The following is a 27,971-nucleotide window of genomic DNA, read 5'->3' on the forward strand; positions in this document are numbered from 1 at the left end:
ATGTCCTCGCTCATGTTCTGCAACGTGTTCTACATGCTCCGTAGCATGTTCTTCATCTTCTCCAACATCTTCGACTACATGTTGTACGAAACTCCTACAGGTGCTCAATCATGTTGGACAGCGTTTCCAACAATCCGTGTCGCTCCCGTTTTGGTTCTTGTGTTCTTTCTTCAGGCAGTGATTGGGTGGAGATCCATACAGCGGAGCACCATGAAGTTCTAGGTGTCGGTGGAGGAATCAAACTCAGTGTCACAAATATCTTAAAACACTTTTCTTCTTCTTTCCTGTGTGCAGCTTACAGTAGATGAATCTGGCTGACTGATGTGTTGATTTGAGAACAGATTCAGCTCTAGAGACGTTCTGCATGTTCTCACTGTTCTCCACTGAAGCACCTTCTGACCGAGTGACGTTTCAATGCCGCTGATTTTTAAAAAAGAAGAAAAAAAATTGTTTTAGTGCAGCTTTTTGCTGTTTCAGCTCATCACGTCACAAAAGGAGTGAGGCAGGGAGCTAACGCAGGTCACTCAGAGTTCTTGTCCACGTTGTTCTTTGATCGCTCTTCAGCCTGGAGTCTAAACGTATTTGTGTATCAACGATCAAATCAAGTCTTTATCTCAACAATCATCTGATCAAGGTTTCCTCTTTTATTTAGAAACAAAAACTTTGTCTTTGCAATTTGAATGAATGTCAGGAAACATGAGAGACTTCAAGAAATATAGACAAGACAATAATCAGATTTAACAAATTATTTTGTTTGACAGTAAAAATTATTTCAGTAACTTTTAGAAAATAATCTTTCGGGACTTTAGTTCACTTCCTCAGTTAGAAATCTGCAGATTCCTCCATCCTGACATTCCCTGTCCACTGACACCGTCATAAGACTTCTTGAGTCCAGTGAGGTGCAGGTGGGTCTGAATTCCTCCGATCTATTGATCCACTCATCTGGGCTGACACATGCATGATGTGTGTGTGTGTGTGTGTATAGATTTTTATTAAAAACATTGATCTGGTCATAAAACCTGCTGCTGTCCTCCACCTGTTGAGGAGTTCCGTTTCTCTGGACACGCTGGCTGTGTTTGGTCAGTATAACTAAGGTTATCATCTGCTTCTATTGAACACACACACACACACACACACGCTCACACGCTCACACACACACACACACACACACACACACACACACACACACACGCATTGCGTGGCATCCTTCCTGCCCTCTGACTGTCAGTGAAAGCATCATTAGAGCAGCTTCCTCTGGCTGAAATCTCAGCTCATTAACAGAAAATAAAACAGTTGGAAACAAACTGAAGTCGTCTCTCCGCCGGAGCCAGAAACACATCGTGTGCAGACTTCCTGCGGCTTTCAGAGCGCAGCGGTTCAATCTGCTACCAAAAGCAATCAGAGAGGAAAGAGGGGCAGCTATTCTGCTCGGCTGCTGCCTTCGAGTGCGTGGAGTTCAGTCTGCGGCGATGCTCTCCGTTCAGGTGCACCGAGAAGACTGTCACTTGAAAATAAGATGTTTAAATTAATGGCCAGTAGATATCAGTTCATATGTCAGACAATATGATGTTGTTCATTATTGTCTTTACAGCTTTCTGTGGTTGTTTTATAAGTGGGTTGCCACGGCGACAGGTGCCAGTGTTGTTAGTTTTTTCTACAATGCTGCTGTGATGTCCCCTCTGACCACTAGAGGTCAGCGAACAATGATCCCTGCATTGTTTCTCGTGATTTCTCCCCTGTAGTGACACGCTGCTTGGTGTTTCTGAGTTTTGACTCTGCGCGGTTTGACAGTGTGGCGGCGGGTCGGCGAGCCTCCGCACGGCTGGATTCTGACCGAGGCTGCGCCACAGCTGGCAGCTGATTCAGAGTATGAAGAGGGGCAGCTGGACCGCCACACAGCGGCGGAGGAAGTTGGAGAACTCCTCACACACACACACACACACACACACACACACACACACACACACACACACACACACACACACACACACACACACACACACACACACACAGATAAAAAAAAAAAGCTCAAAAACTCAAACGGAGGAAGAGGAGGGGAGCTGAGAGGAAGGGGGATGATGGCAGGAAGAAGAAGCCCTTCTCCCTTTCTTCATGAATCTGTCTCTTTTGAACCTTCAGGTTGTGGATGTTAAAATTCAAACTTGTGAACAGTGAAGAAAAACAAACAAAAAACATTCTCAACTATCATAGCTGAATGAAGGTCTTTATGACTTTTGTTTCTTCAGTATTTTGCTTTCTTCTCTTCTTCAGTCTTCGTCAGAAATGTCAATGAAATGAGCGAAATTCTTCTTTAGTTCCATCATCACAATAACTGTCCAAAACTCTGAGGTATAAGCTTCACTGGTTTATGTCTTTTCAATTTGTTTTTATGCTCTAATCTCTAAATCAATCTCAACCCTGTACGAAACGACTTAGAACTGCAACACTTTACTAAACACACCAGTGTGACTGTTTTTAAAAACACCAGGCAGCGGATAAGGATAAGGATACCGATAAGGACTATATTTTAAATCTGTCACAACAAAAACACTGAAAACAGAAAATAATGGAGCAAAGTCGACTTTATGTCAGATCTTGCCGACATTGCATTTATGGGGAAAAAAAAGTAATTCCTGTCCTTAAATCACCACTTTAAAGCCAGGTTATTGAATTTAAAAGAGTTAAAGTCTTCTAAATGAATGACTCTAAAATAGTCATTTGTAAAGTTTTATAACTGTTTTTTTTTTCTGACATGTTTTGTTTGTCCTGCATGACGGGCCAGTCTGTGTCTACTTTTTAAATTGTTGTTTCATCTGGGAACATCTACCCCAAACAGGAGAAAGGTAGGTGGAGGAGGAGCAGGAGGAGGAGGAGGAGGAGGTGCAGTATTAGTGCAAATTATTCATCACATTATTGGATGAAATATTGATGAAGGTCCTCAAATACGGTGCTGATTGTATTATTCATGGAGATGGACTCGCAGAACTCTCCACCTCACAGTCACGAAACACACAAAAACACAGACAGGCATATCTGTTTTGTGGTGTTTTCATTGTTGAAACGTGTTTGTTTCTCCATGTTTATGGTTATTTATTTCCCTTAGTGGTCACCTGATCCACTGTCCTTGACGGCGCTCCGCGGCCCCTGCTCCCCCTCCTCCCCCGGGGGCTCCTGGTTGATGAGCCTCAGGCGGTCTGCGTCCTGGGGGAGGCGGTGGTGATGCGGCGGCGGCCTCACGGCTGATCGGCGCTCTGGGAGCGTCCATTAGAGGCGGCGAGGAAGGTTAATGAGGTGTGAGGCTCCGCAGAGCATCACGCTTCACATCCCGCATTTAAAGAAGAGAGCAGATCAAACCGATGAGCCTCCAGCTTTATGACCACACTGCTCCGGCACAGGCAGGGGAGGCCTCTGCAGCTAGGTGCAGCTGTAGAGACGGAGACGAGAGGTACACGATGCATAACATGAAGACTTCACATTCCTCCGTGAAGTTTGAGACAGTAGAGTTGGGGAGAGCCCTCCTGGAGCTGGCAGGAGGCTCAGAGGCGGAGCTGGAATCACAGATCAGAAGATCCACAGGCAGAAAAAGAAGTGGCGGTAGCTCCCTGACACCCTTACTCATGTGCTTAAATGATGTCAAGGCTTGGCTGGACCAAAAATTTTTATGTTTAAATGAAAGCAAAACTGAAATTGTTGTGTTTGGCTCCATGGACTCCTTGGATTAAAGAATATGTTCATCCCTCAGCCACAAGCCTTGGTGTCATTGTAGATTGTGATTTTAAATTTAACAAGCAAATTAATGCTGTGGTCAAGGCCGGTTTTTATCATCTTCATCTTTAATCCAAAGTTAAAGCATTTTTATCGAGCACAACTTTTGAGCAAGTCATGCATGCTTTTATCTCAACATGTTTGGACTACTGCACTGCGCTTTACGCAGGCACAAACCAAAAAGCTCTGCATCGCTTGCAGTTAGTCCAAAATTCTGCTGCAAGGCTTTTAACAGGAACCAAAAGATATGATCACATAACGCCTGTTCTTGCTTCTTTGCACTGGCTTCCTGTTCAGTTTAAAATTGATTTTAAGATTTTATTGTTTGTTTTTAAAGCTTTGAATGGACTGGCCCCTCAGTATATCTCTGTCCTCATTCAAACCTACACTCCTGGGCGATCACTGCGGTCAGAGAGCCAGCGAAGAACTGTGGAGCGAAGAACTAACCTTGTAACCAGAGGAGGAAGGGCTTTCTCAGTAGCTGGCCCCAAACTCTGGAATTCTCTTCCTCTCCACATCCGAGAAGCCCCCACTGTGGAGTGTTTTAAATCTCGTCTTAAAAGTCACTTTTACTCGCTGGCTTTTAACACAGCATGAATTGTGTGGTCTTCTGTGTTTTTTGTTTTTTATGATACATTTTATTGTTTGAATTGTGTTTTTTTTTTTTTACTTATTTATTTGAATTGTTTTTATTGTTCTGATGGAGTTATTCCTCTGTTTTATATTCCATTATAGTTTTTATTCTTCTGTGCAGCACTTTGGAAACGTCTGTTAGTTAAATGTGCTATAGAAATAAAGTGGATTGGATTGGATTGTTCGGAGAGAGACGGGAGCACCAACACAAACAGGACCATGATCATGCTCGTTAGGCCACAGAAACACTGCACTGTGTGTGTGTGTGTGTGTGTGTGTGTGTGTGTGTGTGTGTGTGTGTGTGTGTGTGTGTGTGTGTGTGTGTGTGTGTGTGTGTGTGTGTGTGTGTGTGTGTGTGTGTGCCAGATGTACTATATGAACATGTTTCTTCTTTAATGCTCTGATGCTCTGATGATCACAGCCATGTTCACAAATAAACGTTGAGGGTGATTAAACACATGTACAGACGTATGTGCGCACACACACACACACACACACACACACATTACTCTGAATGTTGATTCCAAGTTTTTATGACATGATTTCAGCTCAGGGACTCGGGATGCCCCCCCCCCCCAACGCCTGCCCATCCTCTTGTGCTTGCCCCCTCCCACTCACACACACACACACACACACACAGACACACACACATATACACATACAAACACTCTCTTTCACACTCCCTGCTCTGCCTCCTTCGGGGTCAGCAGTAGTGATGCCTCGGAGCGGCAGCGAGCAGGTTGAAGGACGTCGGTGCAACCAGCTGTTTGCTGACCCTCCTGCACTTTGAAATGGACCAGCCTGCTGCTGCTGGACGGACTGATGGACATACACACACACACACACACACACACACACACACACACACACATATCACCACAGGATTTGCTGTTATGCCATTTTTGCGATAAACAGCTAACTGTTCATAATGAGTCCTTCTTCCCGATAACGTCTTGACACATACGGTACCTGTCAAGACACACCTCATGCCTCCCTCATGCAGAGGGTTTCACACATGTACTGAGTACTGAAGAACTGTATCTATCAGCAGATGAAAGAAAACTGAGGCAAAAAAACAGACAAACCCCCCCCCCAAAAAAAACAAGCAAATAACAATTGCAACATGACCTATTTCAAACGTATTTATTTAAATGTACACTTATATAGATTAAATCTTGAGCCAAATGACATATATCAGCTTTAATTTACGCAGGGTGTATAAATGACAATAATTCTGCATATAGTTCTTAATTGTCAGCTGAATATACTTGGAATTAAAGAGTTTTTAAAAGTCCATGCTGCCTTGAGCTCTCCAGTCGGTGTGTGGAACAGATCGGTCGTTAAGTCCATGTTCAGCACCTCAGTGGATCCGTCACAGTTCACCACTCGGGACTCTGGGACAGGCCTAGAACATACTCAGAATGTGCCCTGGTTCACACAGAGTCCACTAGCAAAAAAACAAATTTACAGCTTGGCACCGATCAGCTTTCCCACAGGACTTCTTCACCAACCCACCTTCTGTCCCTCATCCTGCGCTCCCCATAAACAAAACAAACATAAAAAAAAAAACAAAAATAAATAAGGTTTGATTGGAAATGCTCTTCCCTCTCCCTTGAACCAATCAAAACTAAATAAAAACCAATCCTGTCAGTTGATCATAGGTTCTCTCAATCATTTTTTTTTTTCGCTGTATATTTTTTCTTTCTGGCGTACAGAAATGGTGACACTCCCATATTTGCTAAAATTGCATCTTCTCTGTAATAAAATACAGCGAAGCCGAATCACTTGACGGGCATGCTGACGTCACATTCAGGTGGACTCATTGCTTGAACTCGATCCATTGCTGATTGGTCACCATGGTAACAGTCATGACCGGACACTTGCAGTTTCGCTGGGGTTGATTGAAAAGACATGAGACTGATGTAGTACCACTCCTGTACACTGGGCGGCACCAACAAGGTATTTTTGAGGCAAATGAGGTGAAATGACTCACTACACCATCTGCTGGTGTAACGTAGGATTAGCAGCTAAGTGGTTTACTGAAGCTGAAGAAAACTCCTTTAACTACACTCACAATGTTAAAGCTCGTGTCCGGAGTTTTGAAAGAGAGAGGTTTTTTTAATCCAACACCTCGAGGTTCCGCCCTCCCTCTGCTTTCGTGAGCGACCAAGCCACGCCCCTTTAATTGTGCATGCGCATTATCCGTCGGGTGAAAATGAGAGCCTCCGAGTCCTACAGCATCCTACATGTTTAGCTGTTGTGGATGTTCAGCAGACCATGGATATGTCTGAGGTAAGTGGGGTGGCTGCTGTGTAGCTAACTCTCCTCTGCCTGGGCGAGTGGTGCTCTCTGGCTGCGTGCACACTTTGATTGACGGCATGACAAGGTGGAAGCTCGAAATCTATTGGCTGACGCTGATCGGCACTTTTTCGGATAACATGGGGGTCTATGAGACGAATTCAGAGTTCATAAATAAATTTTTATATTGCTTTATGCCAATATTATATTGTAGTATTGAACCAGACTGACACATTTAAGCTCTGTTAAAAAATTATACATACATTGGTAACAAACGGAAACTCCGGACACGAGCTTTAATATTGTATCAGTTGTTTCTGTCTATTCATGGTTTCATTATATTTTCCTCTTCTGACTTATTACAGATAATATTGGCATGTCTTGCTTTAATGTAGGAAAATCTGATTGATTTTAAATTTTCATTTGTGTTCCTCTACATTTTAAACTTTTATCTCAATTTCTGTCTTACGTTTTCGGAATTTCAAAGTGAAACACAGACAAAAATGGAACGCTCAAACCTAAATTTAAAACATTCTTCTCTTTTTACATCATGTTTTTCACTGTTTCACAGTCTCTGTCTACGTCACTACCTGGGATCGCTATGGCAACCAGACTCAGCAGTTGATTGGCTGGTTGGACACTCTAATGTCCATCGATGGCTGTGACTGGCCAGCGGAGTTATTTTTACACCTTCCTTCATCTCCTGGAACTTTCATCGTAGAACACAATGGCTTGGTGGTCACATTTCTGCTAATTTTAGCTTTAATCTAATTTCAGCTGTTTGTAAACTCATCTGGTCCTTTCCTCTCATCACTGGTGAAGAGACGGGAGCCTTCTCTCATCTCCTCACATCCTTCCTCCTCCTCCTCCTCCTCCTCCTCCACTTCTCCTCCTGTGGAGGTGACAGTCAAGCTGCAGCTATAATAAGCTGCATTCAGGAGCGCTGACTGTTGACTTATTGTTCTGCTGGTAATAACAGCTGTCACCTGAGAGGAGGAGGAGGAGGAGAGGAAGAGGAGAGAGGAGGACCAGGAGAGGAGGAGTTCCATCAACTCCTCTCTTCCTCCTCCTCCTCCTGAGCTTTATTAAGACACTGCTGAAGCTTCATTATGGACAAATCTTCAACTGTCTGCCCCACCAGACTTTAATGAAGGAACCACTCACCACACACACACACACACACACACACACACTCTTGCACGCACACATTTATATTCAGTGTCTCCTTAAGACATGGAATAAGGAGTAAAATATGCAGCTGACTGTGTCTGCAGGTTGTCTTCTAGTCTCCGGTGGTTTACTGGTCTACAGGTGGTCTTCCGGTCTGCCTGTGGTCTCCAGTTCTGCAGGTGATTTTCCAGGTCTCGGGTGGTTCTCGTGTTCTCATGTGTTCTCCCGGTGTCAAGTGTTCTGGCCTGCGGGCAGTCTCTCGGTTTCAGGTGTTCTCCTGGTCTCAGGTGGTCTGGTGGCCTGTAGGTGGTCTTTTTGTCTTATGTGGTCCTCTGGCCTCTAGGTGGTCTGCTGATCTCAGGCATTCTCCTGGTGAGAAATAATCTGCTGATCTGCAGGTATTTTCCTCATCGATAGGTGGTCTCCCGGTCTCAGGTGGTCTCCTGCTCTACTGGTTTCAGGTGGTCTTCAGGCTTGTGGGTGGTCTGTTGGTTCCAGGTGGTTCTTGGGTGGTCCCATCCTGGTTCCGGTCAGTCTGACCGGTCACTGAAGACTAAAGACATATTAGAAGATTGTACGCCCCATGTGATCACTGAGGGCTTTTATTTGGGAAAACCTGATGTTTACATCATCTGTGTGACTCCACGCTTCACTTTGTCAGGTGGGAGAACAAACAGGAAGTAGAGACGTCTCAGTTTGACTGACGTGAGCGTCGATGGGACGGACGGAGAGGCGACAGACGTATGTGGGCCACACGGAGCACTGCAGCCTAATCGAATTACACACAAAGAGGTGAGTGGGAGAGCCGTGCATTGTGAGCGCTGCTGCCTGAGGGGGCTGTTTGGAGGTTTATTGGATGACAAATTTAGGTCCCCAGGAGCCCATTCTGTGCTGCACAAAAGGTATGGATCCCGATGCAGGAGCACAAAGAGCTGATTAACACAGAAGAGGCTCTGAGACAGGAACTCATCGGATCCTCTGCACATGATTTACAGCTCAAACACTCGCTGATGGACCAGGAAACGCTTTAATAAGCCCCTGTTTACTGCTGACAGAGCAGCAGCTGTGTGTGTGTGTGTGTGTGTGTGTGTGTGTGTGTGTGTGTGTGTGTGTGTGTGTGCCGTCCTTTTTTTCTCGCCGTTTCCAAACTGCAAACTTTTCTTTTTAATCTCTGAATGTGATCTGATGGTTCGCTGAACATCAGTAACTCATAAGGTAACTAATCGCTGGAACTTCAGTGCTTTACTGTATTCAAACGACCTATTTAACCGCTGAGGTTTCAATGATCTTGTTATTTTTGTCATAAATGACAACAGTCGCAGAGCTGCTGTCTCTCCTTACCCCTGACTGAGCCTGCAGTTAGCTTCAGCTTTTGCAGAGTCGGCCATTTGTTTACTGGAGAAGGAGCCTCATTAATCCTGAACTAACTCAGTCCTCCTGACGGCAACATAAACGAGGCTCCATGCATCCGCCTGTATTCACAGCGGCTGTGATTAATGTGCCCGAACCGTCTGCCTCCGTCTGCTTATCTCCAGCCAGCATCCAGGTTTTAGAGCATCTTCCTCAAGCTAACCGACATAGCTTCACCTGAACTTCATCACCGAATCAGTCGGGAGTTCAGAAGGAAGCCCTTTAAATGTTCTGCAGCTGCTTTCCACCAGTTACTTGTTTCAGTGGAGTCTGTCTCAGGCCTCAAAGACACCAGTGAAATATTGTGATGATAGATCAGTGTGATGAAACCACAGTGGACTCCTGATTCAGTAGGTGGACTAACGATTAGAGGATTAGTATGATGTTGAATTAGTGGATTAGTGTCTGGGTGTGGGGTGGCCCTGATTGCGAGGACACAGTTTGACCTCAATGGGTTTTTTTTTTTTTTTTTCAGTTGCTCTTTCCCCGCCTCACTTGCTCCCAGTGGCTCTTTTCTATTTAAAGCTATCATGTCGGACCTTCCCACCGGCACCTGAATGCACCACAGCAGCCAAAACTGCAACGCAACCGAGCTTCAAGAGGTCCGAGTGAAGGAATCTGTGATTTTTGACCTGAGAATAGTTCATACATCTGACCCAAACCCCGACACACAGCAGAGGTCTGCTTCATGGCTGCATCGACGCACACTGAAGCAGGACAGAAATGGTTAGTCTGAATCAAATGGTGCAATTCCCAACTAATTTTTTTCACAATTAAATCTGTGTTGGAATTAGAGAAAAGTTGAAAAGTTTTATCTTAAATGACTAAACAAAATACACAGGTGTAATGTTTTTGTGAAAAATTTCCATCAAATGTTTTCCACATATTTTCAAAAAAACGTAATCATTCAATTCAGGTTGAATTCTTAAAACAAACTATTATGAGAACATTTAAGAAAATGTTATTCATGAAGACAAAGTAACACATGTTGTTTGAAATTTCTAAATTAAGCAAGAAAAACTCAGCAAACAATGAACACAGCAAAACAATAGAATGTACAGAATTTTTTTTAATGGTAACATCAGAAAACTTTCAAAACTATTCAAAAACATATTTAAAAAGTTCCAAGTAAAATTATTGTTAAAAGTGGCATGTTTGTCTTACAAAGAAAGAAACAAATCAATATTTTAAGTAAAATGAAAATGTTTATTTGGAGAATTTTTTAAAAAAGTCTGAATTGTTGAAACAATTTGAAGTAAAAATGATGTGAAATTAAACTTTTCTTATGCATCATGTTGAACATTTACTCAAGTTATCTGTCAGAAGATCTCCAGCGTCAGTGATACAGTTTGTAGTGACTGAATGGACTAAAGGTGTGTGTGCATGTGTATGTGCATGGTGTCAATGCATAGCTTCTCTATTGTAGCGCCCCCTGTGGACAGACAGATCTCAAGTTTTAAATATCTCAGTGTTTAGACCTTGGTGTTTGAAGCATCCCAGATGTTGGCCGCTGTCCAACGCTAAAACGCACGGTGAGAGTGGGTGTCCCCCTCAGTGAGTCCTACAGATGTGGTTTTGCCTGCTTGGCTGCTTAATGATGCGTGTCGGTGTGGACCTGCAGCTTCCTCATTAGCGGCCTGTTGGTCTGTTTGTGTGGACGCAGCAGGCTGCGCTCTGATTGGCTGCTGGTCAATGTGAGCCGCTCTCAGCCTGCAGGCTCCATGGACCACTCATTACAGTTACAGTGACACACACACACACACACACACACACACACACACACACACACACACACACACACACACACACACACTGAAGCTGAGGGGGAAAATTTGGGATTTTACTACACCGTGGAGAGCTGTAACCATGGCAACAACTATTCAAGATGACAGTGAGCAGCTGTGGACACACACACACACACACTCACACACACACACACACACACACACACACACACACACACACACACACACACACACACACACACACACACTTAATAATGAGATTTTAACTGAAACGTTCTCTATAATTGAACAGAAGGCTCTGGTCTGGATGTAGTTTCTGGTTGTAGATGTGAGGGATCACATGCGTGCGGGGGTCCTGCGGGGTCCTCCTGCCTCGTGTCTCCGGGACAGTGCGCTGTGAAGCTGACTGTGGCTGCACTGATGAATCAGTGATGCAGACTCCCCGAAGGTTTGCTCATGTTCACTTCTCACTCCCTCAGGCTGCATCAGCCTCAAACATGCCCGCAACGCACGGAGCGGGCCGCCGCCACCGAGTGCATTTCCATGTACAACAACATCTCCGTGGCCTCGCGTTCAGTCGCTCATCCATGCAGCTGCTGCTTTTATTCTGAAAACCTGCCCACAGGAAGAACTCCTAATTGTGATATCAGCTCAGAAAGCCTCAGATTTCACTGTGAATGGGTCAGACAGCTTTTGATTGGCTAACAACAACAACAGCAGCGTCAGCAGCAACGACACTGACACTGGTAAGAGCATCAACGACCACTACACTTCTTTTTGCCCCCCTGCAGGTCCCATCGTCTCCATGACAACATCCCTGCACACCTGCAGGTCCTGTCATCTCCATGACAACATCGCTGCACACCTGTACCATACTACCAATAGTATGTAATCACTGGTGAAAGAGCAAGTCCATGGTCACAGGGTGGACATTTTTAGAAATGGCACAGAGGGGGTTCTTGCTGGTTTTCTGGCCACAGCTGGTGCTCATAGGAACTTCCAATGGAGGAAAAAAGAAATAGAACTACACAGTCTGTCCACAAGGTGGCACCAGCTCAGGTTGTTGAATTTCTTAAAATCATGACAGGTGGGACAGGTTGAGATCAGGCAGGGGGTGAGAAAGAGGAGAGGACCCTGGATCACATGCCAGTCCCAATGCAAGGGTCCCCACACCAAGAGACTGCTGAGCTGGAGACCGCCCGCCACCCAAAGGTTCGCCTCGTTCATAACTTCCTCTCAACATGCTGTTAAGTGAATGTTGAGCTTTATTTATTATTTTACTCATTAAAAAAATGATGTAAGCTTGGCACTGTAGAGGGTGTGTGATGTTTAAGGAGAGGAGATGCAGACCACAGTGCATCTTCCTGTCAGAAGGAAATTAAAGGACGAGATCAGCCCGAGGACACGACTGTCAGAGAGAGAGAGAGAGAGAGAGAGAGAGAGAGAGAGAGAGAGAGAGAGCGAGAGAGAGAGAGGGAGAGAGAGAGTGTCAGCAGTGATGTATTGATGCCTGTTAGGATTGGATTACTCTGAGGTGCCAGAGGGCAGAAGAAGAAAACAATAACAGTGATTTTCTGTTGTTTCGCACACAATAATTAGCGGCGCCTCACGTTAGTGTCAGCAGCTAGAGCTGCTGGGAGATTGTTTTTTTTTTTTATTATTATTATTATTTCACAGGGGCTCATCAGCATGATGTGAACTTCACACACACTGTAGCGGATGTGTGTGTAGTAATGGTGCGCAGCAGCAATCTGAAGTCTGCATCAATATGTTCAGACACACGATTACAGATGTGTGTCAACTAGAAAGCTAAAAAGTCCAGGAGAGTATGGACGGTGAGTCACGCCACGCTGGAGGCTGCCATTGTCACCATTGTTATTGTCCATCTACTGAGCATGCGCAGCAGAACTATTTACTACAGCTGCATGCGTGGTAGTAGTGTTTCATAAAAGTTACATTTCATTCCGTCTCCACAGAGTCAGAGTACTTTTGAAACATTCCAACTCAGGAGTCATTTTCAAAAAGTTACATTTTCAATGGCTTGGAGGAGCCATTGTCACCTGAATGTGTCCTGAAGCTGTTGGAAGACTGAGAAATAAATTGTAGAAATGGTGGATGAAGCTAAATGACGCATAAAAAAGTTATGTATAAATCAATATTAATTTTTTTTTTTAAATATAATCTGAACATGCAAAATTCACACAGCCATGGTTCTTCCTCTGCTACCTGTGGAAGAGCTGTGAACACCCGAGCCTCACCCACTTCCAGGCAGGCTTTATTACAGACGGTGTTTTATCATTAGAGGACAGTGGGAGGCGATGGAAGCTGACAGTTGGGTGTGTTAAAGAGTTTTAAAGCGTATTTAGCAGTGAGTGGGTGGTTTTTCTCGGGGGGGTCAGGGGAACAGCACGCTGAGTCCGTGTAAAGCTGCAGCGCGTCAGACGAAGAAAATACGGGAATCAGCAGGAATTCAGCTCCACATACGACCCAACGCCGTGTCATTCATTTATAATGCAGCAAGTGTGTGTGTGTGTGTGTGTGTGTGTGTGTGTGTGTGTGTGTGTGTGTGTGTGTGTGCGCGAAGCCTATTATTTATGAGTGTTTTAGTGATTAAAGTGCATATAAATCATTAATGTCTACACATGTTTGTGGATTCAAATTTGTTCTTTTGTGTGTTTTTATATATCTAAACTTTATTGTTCTACTTGTTCAATTATTCACACACACACACACACACACACACACACACACACACACACACACACACACACACACACTCACACTCACACACACTCACTCACTCACACACACACACACACACACACACACACACACACACACACACACACACACACACAATGGTGAGTTCAAAGATGGGGAAATCAGAACGAATCAGCCAACCAATCATACAACAGCTCACGTGTGTGTGTGTGTGTGTGTGTGTGTGTGTGTGTGTGTGTGTGTGTGTGTGTGTGTGTGTGTCTGTGTATTTTTTTTTTTTTCCTTTATCAGGACTCTTGCGTCTGATTGGCCGGACTGTGAATAATGAAGAAGGTGTTTAAAGATTCAGCGAGCCGCTGGGACCTCGTGAAATATTTACACGCTAAAAACACACAATGGAGCTACAGCAGTGTGACTAATGTGTCGCTCAGGTTTACGTGTTTCTGCCTTCACTCACAGAAATAACATGTTTACACGGCGCTGACGCCACCGCTCCAATCCCCCCCTCAGTCTGTGCGGGTTATAAAACTCCCTGTTCCATGGTGGCGTTCCTCAGGGTTCCACTCCTGGCCTTTCATGTTTTTCAGGTCATTCTAATTTCACCTGTTTGCAACACAGACCAGTGATGTTTCTTTTTCAGTCCAGTTAATATTCGGGAGCAGAACCCATCTGGCTTCCTTAAGCCAGTAAATCAGATGTATGTCTCCCTCTGGTGGTTGTATTAATGATGACAACAGCAATGTAGTTAGGCAGGAGAGGGAACATCAAAAAGGAGAAAGTCCGTCACCCAGTATGTCCATGTTCGATCTTGAAGTTGTGGTTTTGAGACATGCTCAATGATGTGATGGTCACTTTTTAATGTTTGTATCATGTTTGTTTTCCTTTATGTTGCACAGCATATAGTTCCTTTGTTTACTCATGACATGTGAGCAAATAGATCAGAGGAAGTTTGAGTCCATCTGACAGCACAGGAGGAAACAGGAAGCGTGCGACGCTCACGACTTTTTTAATGAGTTTGGTATTAAATCCCCGCTAATGCTCCTGAGAGTGCTGCTGCAATAATGAGACGCATCTCCAGGGGGCGCAGCAGCTTCGTTCTGCACACACTGGTCTGATTTACAGTTTTAATCAGACTCTGAAGACCATGCACTCTTTAATAACGACACACACACACACACACAGCAGCTGACTCACACAGTAAAGTTTCAGGTCAGAGTACGGCAGCCCACAAGGGTCAAACCAGCTCCTTTAACTGCAGATGAAAACTTTCAGTCCTGTTCGGTGTTCTCTTCAATAGCGGTTGTTACTCCGTTTCTAAGAGCTGTCTGCATTCCTCCACCTTTTTAGATGATCACAATTGTTTAGTTGCCGCTTCTTCTCATATTTCAGAAATCTGTTAATGTTCAGATTATAGAGCATCTTCCTCCAACTAACTGCAGCTACAGCAGAAGTCCGGTAATCAGTTCCTGACTTTCAGTAAATATGTGCGAATAGATGGAGCTGACAACACTGAAAAGACTGTTGACATAACAGTGGAGGAGGTTCCTCACAGTCTATAAGTGTGTGTGTGCGCGACAGTCTCACACACACACAGGTGCAGTCAGAAACAGTGTGTGTCAGGGAAACGTGTGTGAGGGGGAAACACAGTTTGTTTGGAGCTGAGTTGCTGAAATCAGCAGAAACATTTTGCTTCTGAGGAGTTTTTGTTCCCGTTTACAGCTGCAACCAATCAGAGTGCGCCGAGCGGCGAGGACGCTGAGAGGGACGCCGAGAGGAAGCGGGTAGTCTAATTGGTTTGTTTCACCTGCTGAGACATACACGCTAACACACACACACACACGCACGCACACACACTGCTAGTGTGTGTGTGTGTGTGTGTGTGTGTGTGTGTGTGTGTGTGTGTGTGTGTGTGTGTGTGTGTGTGTGTGTGTTTGACAGAAGCCGTAAACATTGGAAATATGACCCCAATTTAACTGCAACCTTCGCTCTGAAGGCATCCACAAAATAAACTGGTGCTGGTTCACACGGCAATCAGCCAGTACATTATGACCAGACTGTAGAGCGCCTCCTCTCTGACGCCCCTGACAGAGCTTCCGTGGTTCTGCACCAACATGTCAACCACAATCAAATCGAAGTGTCCAGATTGTTACAAAACAGACACTTTCTGTGCCTTCAGGGCTCCATGTCTAATATATTTACACTGTGTGACAATAAGTTGTGTGGTAAGAATTTGTTCTCGTTTTAGGATTTTAACCATCATCCAGGCCTGACCTGTCATGTCTTAAAATCCAGAATTCAGTCCACTCATGGACAGCAGTCCCATCATAGTCCATCCTTGCTGGCCTGCAAGCCAGTTTACAAAAAATAAATTATTGGTTTTGTGTGTATTGGTCGGATGATGGGCCGTCTCGTGCATGTTTAGACTAGATATTAGCTGAAATATTAACACTGTTTAAAAAAAAAAAAAAAAATTGTCAAATATATTTGAACTAAATTTAAAGATGGACAATTAATTCTTTTCAGTCATTGAGTCTTGGTTGTAGATATTGTTTGTGATCATTTGGCTCCGTGGAAGTTAGAGGCGATTAAAGTGTCCTATTCCTGAATGTAGCTTTGTGCGCGCAGGTGTTCTGTAAGCATGCCAGAAGCTTCCATAATAATAAGTCACTGAATGCAACACACTATCAGTCACATGTGCAGTTAAAGAGTTCCAAGATATCATGATGGCTAAATCCAAGAAATGGAATATAGCAGAAACATGCAGCAACAGCCATCAGAAATAATCCACATCCAGATCATGATCCAGTTGGTCCTTGCATAGACCATCAGAAACAAATTAATGCTTCAAATTTACAAAAAAAGACAAATTATGGCACTCTGCAAACATTAGTAACCTGTTAGTGGGATATACTGAACAATAATGCAATAAATTTGGTGGCTCCCTCTGTCCCTTTCGCCACAGATTTTTCAATTAGCTTACCTGGTAGTGGAAGAATTTCTTGTTTTAGAGTTCACCTTCACTTTAATTTACCACATCTAAAGAGTGTCACAGTCTCCTAAAATCATTTTCTATTGAAGATGAAACATACTACATAACTTACCACATTTTTTCTACTATTGCTTGATGGAACTCCTTCTTCTGCTTGTAGTTAAAAAGGTGTACTCAGGTTAATTAACCCACTAAATATTCAGGGTACATTTAGTCAAATCTGGGGAAAGGGAAGCCTCTAAATTTCTGAAGTTAGGAGTTAAAAAAAACACATCTCTCAACAAAACAGAATGTTTTAAAGATTCAACTTTTGGTTTTCATCTTCAAAATTCAAAACTCAGAGGAACTGAATGGTCTTTTTTTTTCTAAAATCATCACCACACCTTGCTGTGTCTTCTGATCTGTTTACCCCCACCAACCCCCAACCCCACCAAATCCTCCCCCAAGAGGTAAAAACAGAGGAGGGGTGGGGAGAGGGAGGCCGAGGAGTTCCTACGTAAATGACCTGGAAATGTCAGAAATGAGGGAGAAATGAGGAAGAGTTTCTATCAGAAACACACACACACACACACACACACACACACACACACACACACACACACACACACACACACACACACACACACACAAGTCAGAAATGTCTCCGACGCAAAACAGATGTTGAATTTCAGACAGCTTTCAGCAGTCAGAAGTGAAAGTGCAGCAGAGCAGCAGAACAGACCTGTGAGTCATCTGCATATATGTGTCGTCCCAGTAACATCCTCTTTTACTTTTAACACCTACTTCTCCACTGTTTAACAACCGTACTGTACTAATATTTTACAAATTAAAGAAGAAACTGTCTGAAAAACATACAAACCTAGAATTGCACAAAATGAGTCTTATTAAGTATGTTGAAAATATTTGTATGATACATGAAACTGAACCAAAGATCTTTATTTGATTTAATAAAATTCTTGATACATTTATTTTTCATTGTTTTAAAACATCCAGAAACAAAACACGAAAGTAAAATGTCTCACAGACATAGCTGGAAACACTTAGAGACTTTATGTAGGATCCATTTGGTCGTTTTCTTCCTCCTCCTCCTCCTCCTCCTCCCAGTGATGGATTTCCTCCGACTTGTGTTTAAAAAATAATATCTGGGAGCGATTAAAGCTGCCTGAGGGCAGGATGATTAATCACAACACGACACTCAGAGTGTGCTTCCTGGCTGAATAAAAGCTTCTGCTCGAGCTCTCTGACAGTCTGCCCCCTCCTCTCACATCGCTCCACTCTTTGTTCCAAACATGCATTTCAGAGTCTCTTTGTGGGGCCTGATGAGTGTTTGTTGTCTGCTCTTAATCCAAATCAAGTCTCAAGCAAAGCTGCCTGGTGGACTCTGTCTCCTCATTCAGCTCGTATCTTTTTTGACTTTCTCAGGAAGAAATAATTTCCTTGTCTTCAGGAGGTTTCTTCTGTCAGACTAAAATATTTGTCCCAATAAACTTTTAAATATCAAACGACACCCAGTCACGAGTCATCAAAAACAGCCATCCATCCATCCATCCATCCATCCATTCAGCAACACATCCACCCCTCCCTCCATCCATCCACCCATATATCCATCCATCCATCCATCCATCCACCCATATATCCATCCATCCATCTGTTCATTAATCCTTTCAGCATATCATAACATCACTGCATCCCTCACTCATGTTTTTTTTTTTTCCATTCATCCTGATTGCAACAGAAGATGCAGTCTTGGTCACAGACGTTGAGTCAAATCACATCATCACGCCAAATTACCCATGAGTCTCTGCTCATTTGTCTCCGACAGTGTCCGATCTGTGCGTCGCCCCCGGGGTTCCACCACGAGACGAGAATGTGACGGGTCCGCAGGGGACAGGACGGCGACGCTAACCGCTAAATCCCGACGAGACGAGTGTCGCTAAGTATGGCTGCGAGGAGGAAACGCCACGTGTGAGGACGCGAGCCAGATAAACTGAAGCTAAACGCTCTGAACTGGGTCACATGGATTATTTGAATTGACAACACTGGTTTAAAGAAAAAGAAAAAAAAACTACTTTATCAGGCAGTAAATACCCTCAAGACCAAAACACATGAGACATGGCCCAAACGTAGCTGAATCATCAGGCATTATACTTCACATTTTCACCACTGAAGAACTCTGACGTGTGTCGTCCTGATGTGAGGTGGTTCAGCAAGAAGATTGAGAGCTCCCAAGAAAAACAGCTTGTTTTTCAGAGTTTCCAGCAGTCTGCAAGTGTGCAGCAGAGGAACAAATATTTCGCACAAGAAATACATCCAAGCGTGTGGAAAAAGCCCTGGAAATTTACACCAGCAAACATGAACAACTTTAGAGGAAGTGCTTTGGGCAGTGTTCAGGTCTTCCAGCAGCTCTGGAGCTTTTGGAGATCTCTCTGAGTCTGTGTCAGAGAGAGACTTTCATCAAAAACATCCAGCTTTATCTCCTGAGTGACACCTGTGGAAAATGAAATCAGGCTGCTGAAGGTCCAGGAGGTTGGACTGAGCGTCATGACCTCTGCATGTCTGTGGTGGTCACAACCGACCTCCAGAACGCCAAAGACCCTCCACACTGCAGCTAAAATTTCTGCCTCATTATAAACAGTTGATTGTTTGCAATGACTCTCAGAAGTTGAACATCGGACGCCCTCCTCCCCCTCCCCCGACACCCCCCCTGCCCCCGGGCGGTGTGTTTAGATCATCTGGATTAATGAAGCGAGTCCAGCTGGACTGTGATGGGCTCCTCTCTCCTCCTCTGTCGCTCCCTCCCCGCGGCCACATGTGTCCTGGGCTTATTCCAACCATCAGCTCCGGTTTGATGAACCTCCTCGTCTCTCCGCTTCTCGCTGCTGCCGCCGGCCACGCAGCTGTGAATTAAGTAGCGTGACAACCTTCGACCTCCAGTCACCGATCATCGCGACGCACACGCACAAAACAACCGCCAGCAGGAGGGAGGAGAGAGGGGAGGCCAGGCTGAGCGAGGGGAGGCCAGGACTGAGCGAGGGGATCCCAGGACTGAGCGAGGGGAGGCCCTCGCAGAGTCTCAGTCCCGTCATTCACATTCAAACCTTGATGACATAGGAAGTAACACAGCTGTTGACTTAAACATCTGCAGAAAATCTTCAGACATTTCTCACTAGGCTAGTTAGGATGAATGAGGTCAAACTAAATTTTGTTGAAGAACAGACCAAGAACCAACCAAATATCAAGTCCAACAGTCAGTCCCAAAACTGGCAAAAACAGACTTCCGGAGTAGACTATTGTAATTCTGTAATTCCCTCGTATGGGGGTGTTTGAATAACTGTTTAAGAAGTCTTCATTTGATTCAAAATACTGTGAGAGCACTGATGGGAACTAACAGGAGAGATCACATCACTGTAATACCTCGTTTTCACTGGCTTCCTGTTACATTTAGAACCCTTCTTAACAGTGAGGATCCGTCATATCTTAAAGAGCTGATAGTCCCATATTATCCATGAGAACACCTGGTTCTCTGAGTGCTGCTAACTGGGGGTTCCTAGGCTCTCTACCATTAGAATGGAAGGCAGACCTCTCCCCCTCTAGAAGTTCATGGTCTGGTCTGAGCTCCCTGCCCTCATCATGTCTGCTCTGATTGGATTTATGTCCGTCTGCCTCTTGCGCTCTATCACTTTCCCATCTTTTTCTCAGTTCTATCCCCTTAATCAAACCTGAACAGCAATCTCCAAATCTGAATCTGATTCTCCAGGTTGTTCTTTTCCACCATCTCCTCTGCTTGCTCATGTGGAATTGTTGATTTTTCTTCTATCTATCTATCTATCTATCTATCTATCTATCTATCTATCTATCTATCTATCTATCTATCTGTGGCTGCGTGCCCTCTCACCGCCCTCGTGCAGTCAGGTTGAATTTACTGATTAGCCTTCAGCTAACCTGTGGTCGACAGGATCCACCGGCTCCCGTCGGTCTGGATTTAGGTCATCTGTGACTTCGTCGTGTTGCTTCTGGCTAAATATGACAGCGCAGGAAACCACAATAAAAAAAAAAAGGAATGGGTGAGAATCGGTGAAATAAAAACTGAGGAGACTTCCAGGGACAAGAATTAGGAGGAGTGGTGGGGGTGGTGGTGGCTCTCGGCCTTTTCAGGATCTGCCAGGACGGGATCTTTGTCTGAGTCCAGAAATCAACAAAGTTGCTGTAACTCGAGTTCCCAAGTCACAAACAGTCAGAGTTTGACAGCATCAGAGATGGCGGTCCACATTTCCTACAACAGCTGAAGGAGGCAGGAAGTGGCCCCCATCATTCATCCTTCTTAACAACTGAATCCATCCTCTCTTTAGCCCCGCCCACCAAGGACAATACCCTCCAAACACTGAAGCTTTATTGTCTTTATCTTTATGAAGTGATCTTGAACAACACACACACACACACACACACACACACACACACACACACTGAAGCCTGAAGGAGATTTAACTGTGACGCCACATGATTTAGAAAGATGTAGTAGTGAATTGGATATAGGTTGTAAGCATGTGTGTGTGTGTGTGTGTGTGTGTGTGTGTGTGTGTGTGTGTGTGTGTGTGTGTGTGTGTGTGTGTGTGTGTGTGTGTGTTTTGGCTACCTCTTGGGATCTAGACAGTGTTGTTATTCCCCCGAGTGTGCGCGCGCACGTGCGTGTTTCCGTTCCCAGAGCACATCAGCTTTCCGCATCATTCAACAGCCTCCAACCATCGTACACAATACACCACACACACAGCTGGATGTGTAAAGCTGGGGGTTTCTCTGTCTTTATGTTTCCAGCTGAGACTAATGAAGCTCAGGTAACTGTCGACACGTGACGGCGGTTCATTAAAGACGTGCGTCTTTGAAAACATCAGGTACATTAAAGTAAATGGAAACCTTTTAAACTGAGTAATCAGATTAGTTTTTCTGCTCCCAAGAGACATTTCTACCTCTAAAGCGACTGATTGCACTCGACTCCAGATCTGTATTCCTCAGATGTCTGCAGCTCTTTTCTTTCGTCCTCCTCTGTTACTGGACGTCCACTGCTTGAGCTCCGTTATCTGCTGTGGTCATCGCTCCGCTTCCTGCTCCCGTCACTCACGAACTCACCCGAGGCGCTAAAATCCCGCTAACGAGGCCGAGACAGGGCTCGCCAACCTGAAACAAGGAGGTCCGACCTGAGGCTTACACTCTGAAGGGGAGAGGAGGAGAGGAGGCGAGGCTGAGGACGGCAGCAGATATCTGAGCCACAATGACTGATGAGCAGTCAAGAAGATCAATTCTTTTCATTTTCTGCTCGCACATGATAGTTTTCAGAAGCGTCCATGAGTTTCTGGCTGTTTGCAGAGGTTTCTGTGGATTCTCTGAGTTCTTTGTGACTTCAGTAACATTTGTGTTGTGTGATGGTGATGAACTCTGGCCGTTCTTTCCTTCTCAAGCAGATACAGTTGTGTTGTTCTATTCATATGCTTTATCTGTTTTCATTCTAAAACACATTGAACGTGATCCAAATGTCTCTCTGTTGGCTTCCGGTTTTCAGAGGGCTTTTATGGGAGTCTTCTGTTTCTCTTGTTGCGTACACGCAGCACATTTTGCAGCATTAATTAGCAGGTTAACGGTTTCTCTGTGTTAGCAGTCTTTCTGCTAAGCTAAGCTAAAGACAGCGCGGCTCGTCCTGACCTCACAGATTTGATGGACTGCTCCTTTATCAGTGAGCTTCACATCAAAGATTTCCTCCTCCTTTCTTCTTCCATCGCCCCGCGGCCACATTTCCGTGACGACAACAAAGCCCGTGAACTTAGTTTACAGCGGCAGAAAAAAAAAAACATCAGGCGGAGAGTGATAACCTGGGTAACTAGTAGCCCGAGGACACGCAGACCCACATTTAATGAGTCAGAGCCGCTGCTCCAGACCGCACGCTGGAGGATCCGGCTTCGGGAGCGCCGCCACGTTACTGTAGACCATCAAGGAGGAGAAGCTCCCACAGTCCTCAGCGTGAGTCGGACTGTGATTCAACCGACAGACGTCCGCAGCAAGTGGACCAGAAGACCTTCGTTCGGACGCATCAGTCAGGACAAACCACTGAGAGCCTGGAAAACCTCACAGATCAAGGAATTTTATTTTATTTTATTCTGTTCTAATCTATGCTATCCCTGTGATAGAGCAGTTCAAGTCACAGGAATGATTCACCCTGCAGTAAAAGTACACACAACTGAATGTAGTGAAGTACACACAGCGATTACAATACGTTAAAAGTACACAAAGTGTGATGCAATTGCAGTAAAGGTGTAACTGATTGGGTCGGTTGTGTGTTTCTGGATGGGCAGCTGCACTGTGTCTCCCCCTGGTGGTCATTTTGTAGAACAGCAGGCAGGTGTAAATGTTCTGGGTGTTGTTCTTGTGTCTGTCGCCTTTAGTAAATTCACAGGGTATTAAAACAGTTGAATTTGTGATAAAGACTTCACTCAGGTTTGACTGAGTGAAAGGGAGCTATTCCTGTTTATCTTCTATTTGAAACTCAAACAAGCCAAAGCTGTGAGCACATTCAAAATCACCTCGTCCGTTTAGAAAGGTTTAAATCTCTGGGATGTGTGATATCATTAGGCCTAAACTAAAACACAGTGAACTCTTCTCACCAAATGTTAAATGGATTTCACTTTAATGTCAGAGAAGAGTTAGTCTGGCTCTAGTATGCAGGAATCGACTGTTTGAGTTTGTGTCTCCGTTTTGATCTGACAGGTTTTCTAACAGCAGACTGACAGCGTTTATTTACATCTTTCATTCTCCAGGTCAGAGGTCAAAGACCTTCTAATCGCTCTGAGACCAGTCGAAGTGAAGAAATTCAGTCTGTAAGAAGAAAAAGGCCAACTGAGATCAAACAGCACCACCTGCTGGAACCCGGGTGAGGAACCTTAGTATCTCTTCACTAAATACCATCTAACGCATCATTGAAAGCGGGAAACGAGAGAAAATGGATGTCAACAGCATGTTCACTCACTGTTTATACTGTAGGTCTGTGGTACAGCCCCTGTATGTATATTTCAACTTTTTGTGATCTAAAAGTTTTATCAAGTTATCCCCTTGTAAAAATTATATTTTTTGAACTTCTGCAGATTTTTCTGCCTAGTGAACTGTAAATACACAGCTTCATTTTGAGCTAAAAGAAAAAAAAAAAAAACCAATTCATGAGTTTTCTACAACTGATAATCATGGGAAACGTAACTTACTGTTCATCACGGATTACACCGGGTTGAAGTTATGAAGGAGTTGCTTCAGAATTTTTGTTGTGTTCCTGGACACAAGTGAAACACACACACACACACACACACACACACACACACACACACACACACACACACACATACACACACACACACACACACACACACACACACACACACAATCCGAAAACACATCCAGGCTCCTGAAACCATTGGAATGCACTGACTCATATTTTTGGTTTTATTTTCCTCCTATTTGCAACATGTAAGAATGTGGCCCAAAATGTGCAGACTATTGATTATTTCTCTCAAATATATGTTGCATTTACAGGATGTAATGCTCTTCTGGTTCCACGCGGCCCACGCCTCTTCCTCTTGTCACTTCCTCTCTCGTTCCTCTGATCCTTCTGTCAGTTCCTGTCTTCTCTCATCCTTACTGCTGTGCTGATCATTCACAGCCTCACTCTGGTCTATGGGGCTGCTACTCACTGCACTGTGAGCAAGGCCTCAAAAAATTGTACACACTGTATAAAGTTTAAAAAATGACACCTTGTATCTACTAGAAGAGTTCAAAAAGATATTGTACATGTGTCTATGGGATAAGTGCATTAGAGAGATGGATTATTTTACTGTTAAGTGAGTCCAAGTGTTTTTGCTGTTTCTAGAGGCAATGGTTTCGTTATTTCACTAAAACTAATCACTCTACTTGCATATTCACAAAGATTTGAAGAATTTTAGTTTAATTTAGAATTGTTGTTGTCCAAATACAACAACAGTAGCAATGAAAAGAATTTGAATTGTGATTTTCTCATCCTCTCATTTACACATATCAGCACTTGTTTGTAACATTTCTACATCTACACATAAATTAAATATAATATGCATCAACACAAAATATGTGGTGCTGTCAGGCCATCAAAAAAAGTATCAAATTCATTATAGGAATTGTAATCACTTACTCTAATTCATCACATTTTAATCTAATATCTGCTCTCATATCCAAATAAAGAATTTGAATTCTAGGATAAAACAGATTTGTTTTATCAAATGGATAAACTGAGAAGAGAAGATTTGAAATCCACATTTTTATTGATGATGTATGTAATCTGAGTCAAGGCATCTTGTCCAAAATAAATTCTAAGTCCAATCAGACAACTCAGAATAGCACTTTCAGTGTGTTTGATTAATGAAATTCAAAAGAAGAAAAAGGTCAAACACATTCCAGCAAACCAATGAGGCTTGGTGCATTATTCACAAATGCACTTTAAATATAGATTAAAAAGCTCAGAAATAAAATAAGGCCCACATCGTCTGAAATTGGCAAGCAAGCAAACTCTACATTCAAAATGAGTGGGAAAGCTAACTCAATACAGTAATTCAGAATGAATACTACAAGTATAACATGCCTCTAAATAAGGCAACTCACTCTGTTATAATTAATCTTATGTTAATTTCTATAAAGCATTAATTTGCAGTGTAATTAATTAATCTAATAAACGCATTAGAGTGACAACCTTAAAAATATGTAACTTTTACAACCTTGCACAAAGTGCATAGCCACTGAATAAATGCACAAGTACATTTAAATACATAATTTTTTTTCTTTACCTTACTCTCAACACTCATGAATCAGCACCATGGAGCAAATTTGTGGCAACACTCTCTCACATCCCTCCTCTGTTGTCTTTCTCACATAATCCCCTTTCAGTTTGTTCAATATGTAATAAACAATATGTGTCTGTTAATAAAGACAGAATGAAACATGTCATGTTGAAGTTTGTGTCTAAAGTATTGGTTGCATTTGTTTTTACTAAGGTTACAAAACAAAAATAAATCTGTGAAATTGTCCCATTTTTGCCCTACAATTTATTAAACTTAAAACATAAAGAATAGCCAAAGTTAAACAGACCAGTATCTAATGGTGTCTAAATTCAGCCAGTAGATGATCTTCCTCTGTCCCGTCAGGTCAGACTGGCCCTGAACAAAGATATGAGGTGTGGACAGTGATCAGGTCTGAAGGGATTCCATGTTACATTGTTAATGAATAATACTGCAATTCAAAACATGTATGTTTCTGAAAGATGTTTCAAGTTCATGGTCTCTGTGCCCCCTTTTAACTTTGAGCACTTGCCCCTCTAAAGGTCTCGGCACTACCCTGACTGAATCACAAAATCCTGGATGACACTGTATGAACTATATATATATATATATATATATATATATATATATATATATATATATATATATATATATATATATATATATATATAAGTGACTTTTGCTTCACTGTCCAAACTGAGTAAGGTTGTTGAACCAGACTGCTGTTTGAAACCGCGGGGTGCCTATTGTGTTATCTCTTTGTGTATTGTGTTATCAGTTTGTGTGTGTTTGTGTGGGGGGCTGATTATTGGGGCCAGCAGGGAGGACTGAAGTGATTTCCAGGAGGTTTGGGTTCGGATCGGACCCTCCATACAGCTCTGCTCCGGTATGGAGCTGATCCTGCACACCGGAGTCCTGAGCCGATCCTCAGTCTCAGATCCCCGTGTGTTTACATGCACCGAAAACCTCCCCCAGAACGACCCGAAAAAACACCGCAGAGTCTCCATTCCCTCTGCTCCTGATCCCCCCGGGTCTACTCTATCCGGACCAGAACCTTCACGTCCGACAAAAATCCGTTTTGATGGTTTTTTGAGGCGAAAAGTAAAGAAATGTCGCAGCGAGCGGCTGAAAGTGAGCGTGTCAGCAGGCGGTTTGAAGCCTCTCACATCTAAACGAAGGAGTCCCGGAGACCGAACCTGGGTCCAGAGCGAAGCGGGAAGCCTGTTCTGTTCTAATCACCAACGCTGCCGCACAGACGCTGTGTTTTTTCGCTTATTTTTTGCTCGGAAAAGCGCGGAGAAAACACAAACTTGAGACAGTTTATCAGGAAGCGGCTGAGCGGCCGTGCCAGTTGCCTCTCCACGGTTCTCATGCGTGTTATAAGTCCCGCCTCTGGCGGAGCAGAACTCATCTTCACAGAGACCGACAGGAGGAAAATGAAAGACGCACCCACGACTGAGGAAGCTCCCGCTGCGGCACCGGCCAAGGCCCCGGCGAAACCCGCCGCCAAGCCCGCTGCCAAGCCCGCCGCCAAGCCCACCAAGAGGAGGTCCGGCAAGGCCCGGTCCGGCGGACTCGGCCTGTCCAAGCTCATCTTGGGCGCCGTGGCTGAGTCCAAGGACCGCAAGGGCCTGTCCACCAGCGCCCTGAAGAAGAACCTGGGGTCGAAGGGCGTGGACCTGGTCAAATACAACAAACGCATCAACTTGATTCTCAAAAGGCAAGTGGAAAAGGGGGCTCTGGTCCAGGTCAAAGGCACCGGGGCCAGCGGGTCCTTCAAGATCGCCAAGAAGGAGCCCAAAGAGAAAAAGCCTGCCAAGACCCAGGCTAAGAAGAAGCCCGTGAGAGCCAGAAAGCCCGCTGCAAAGAAGGGACCTGCCACCCCGAAGAAGAGGAAGTCTACAGGTGCCAAGAAAGGTGCTAAGAAAGTAGCCACGAAATCTCCGGCGGCTAAGAAGAGCAAGAGCTCCGCAAAGCCCAAACCCAAGCCCAAGACCGCAGCCAGGAGACCCGCAGCGAAGAAGAACCCTCCGAAGAAGGCAGCGAAGAGGCCCGCAGCTAAGAAAGCCGCAGGCAAGAAGACCAAGAAGTGAAGCGGCTGCACCGACCCAGCTCGAACCGAACCAAAGGCTCTTTTAAGAGCCACCACTCCTCCGTAAAGAGCCGCTCCGCACAGACACGCAACAGGCTGCACAGGGTCATAAACTTTACCTGTCCAACTGACGCTATTTTTTTTAACCTCAGAAAAAGACTTTTTATATTGTCTTAGTATTTTTATTGAATATTTTATACCGTGTTAGTATTTATGTACTGTTGGAACTCAATTCTGAATTGAAATGCCAATTCTACAAAGGAAATACTATTCTATTAAAAAAGTATTTTTGTCATGATTGGTTGGGACTGTGT

At 44.1% G+C, this 27,971-nt stretch overlaps 1 protein-coding gene across 1 annotated transcript; it reads left to right on the forward strand.

Moving 5' to 3' along the window:
• Nucleotides 1-27,955, forward strand: LOC115395756 (histone H1-like). The gene is made up of 3 exons (XM_030101400.1): nt 1-100; nt 1,792-1,910; nt 26,858-27,955. The coding sequence occupies exons 1-3, from the start codon at nt 1-3 to the stop codon at nt 27,656-27,658; spliced, it is 1,020 nt and encodes a 339-aa protein (XP_029957260.1). The 3' UTR covers nt 27,659-27,955.
• Nucleotides 27,956-27,971: the final 16 nt, after the last annotated feature.

Source organism: Salarias fasciatus, chromosome 10 (assembly GCF_902148845.1).
Source record: "Salarias fasciatus chromosome 10, fSalaFa1.1, whole genome shotgun sequence".
NCBI classification, from domain to species: domain Eukaryota; kingdom Metazoa; phylum Chordata; class Actinopteri; order Blenniiformes; family Blenniidae; genus Salarias; species Salarias fasciatus.

What these genes read in the sequence shown, in the direction of transcription:
- LOC115395756 (XM_030101400.1), top strand. Translation starts at nt 1, where the DNA reads ATGTCCTCGCTCATGTTCTGCAACGTGTTCTACATGCTCCGTAGCATG. An exon ending in GTTGTACGAAACTCCTACAG is followed by an intron (nt 101 to 1,791) that starts GTGCTCAATCAT and finishes GCGGTTTGACAG; the next exon opens with TGTGGCGGCGGGTCGGCGAG. An exon ending in GCCACACAGCGGCGGAGGAA is followed by an intron (nt 1,911 to 26,857) that starts GTTGGAGAACTC and finishes TGCTCGGAAAAG; the next exon opens with CGCGGAGAAAACACAAACTT.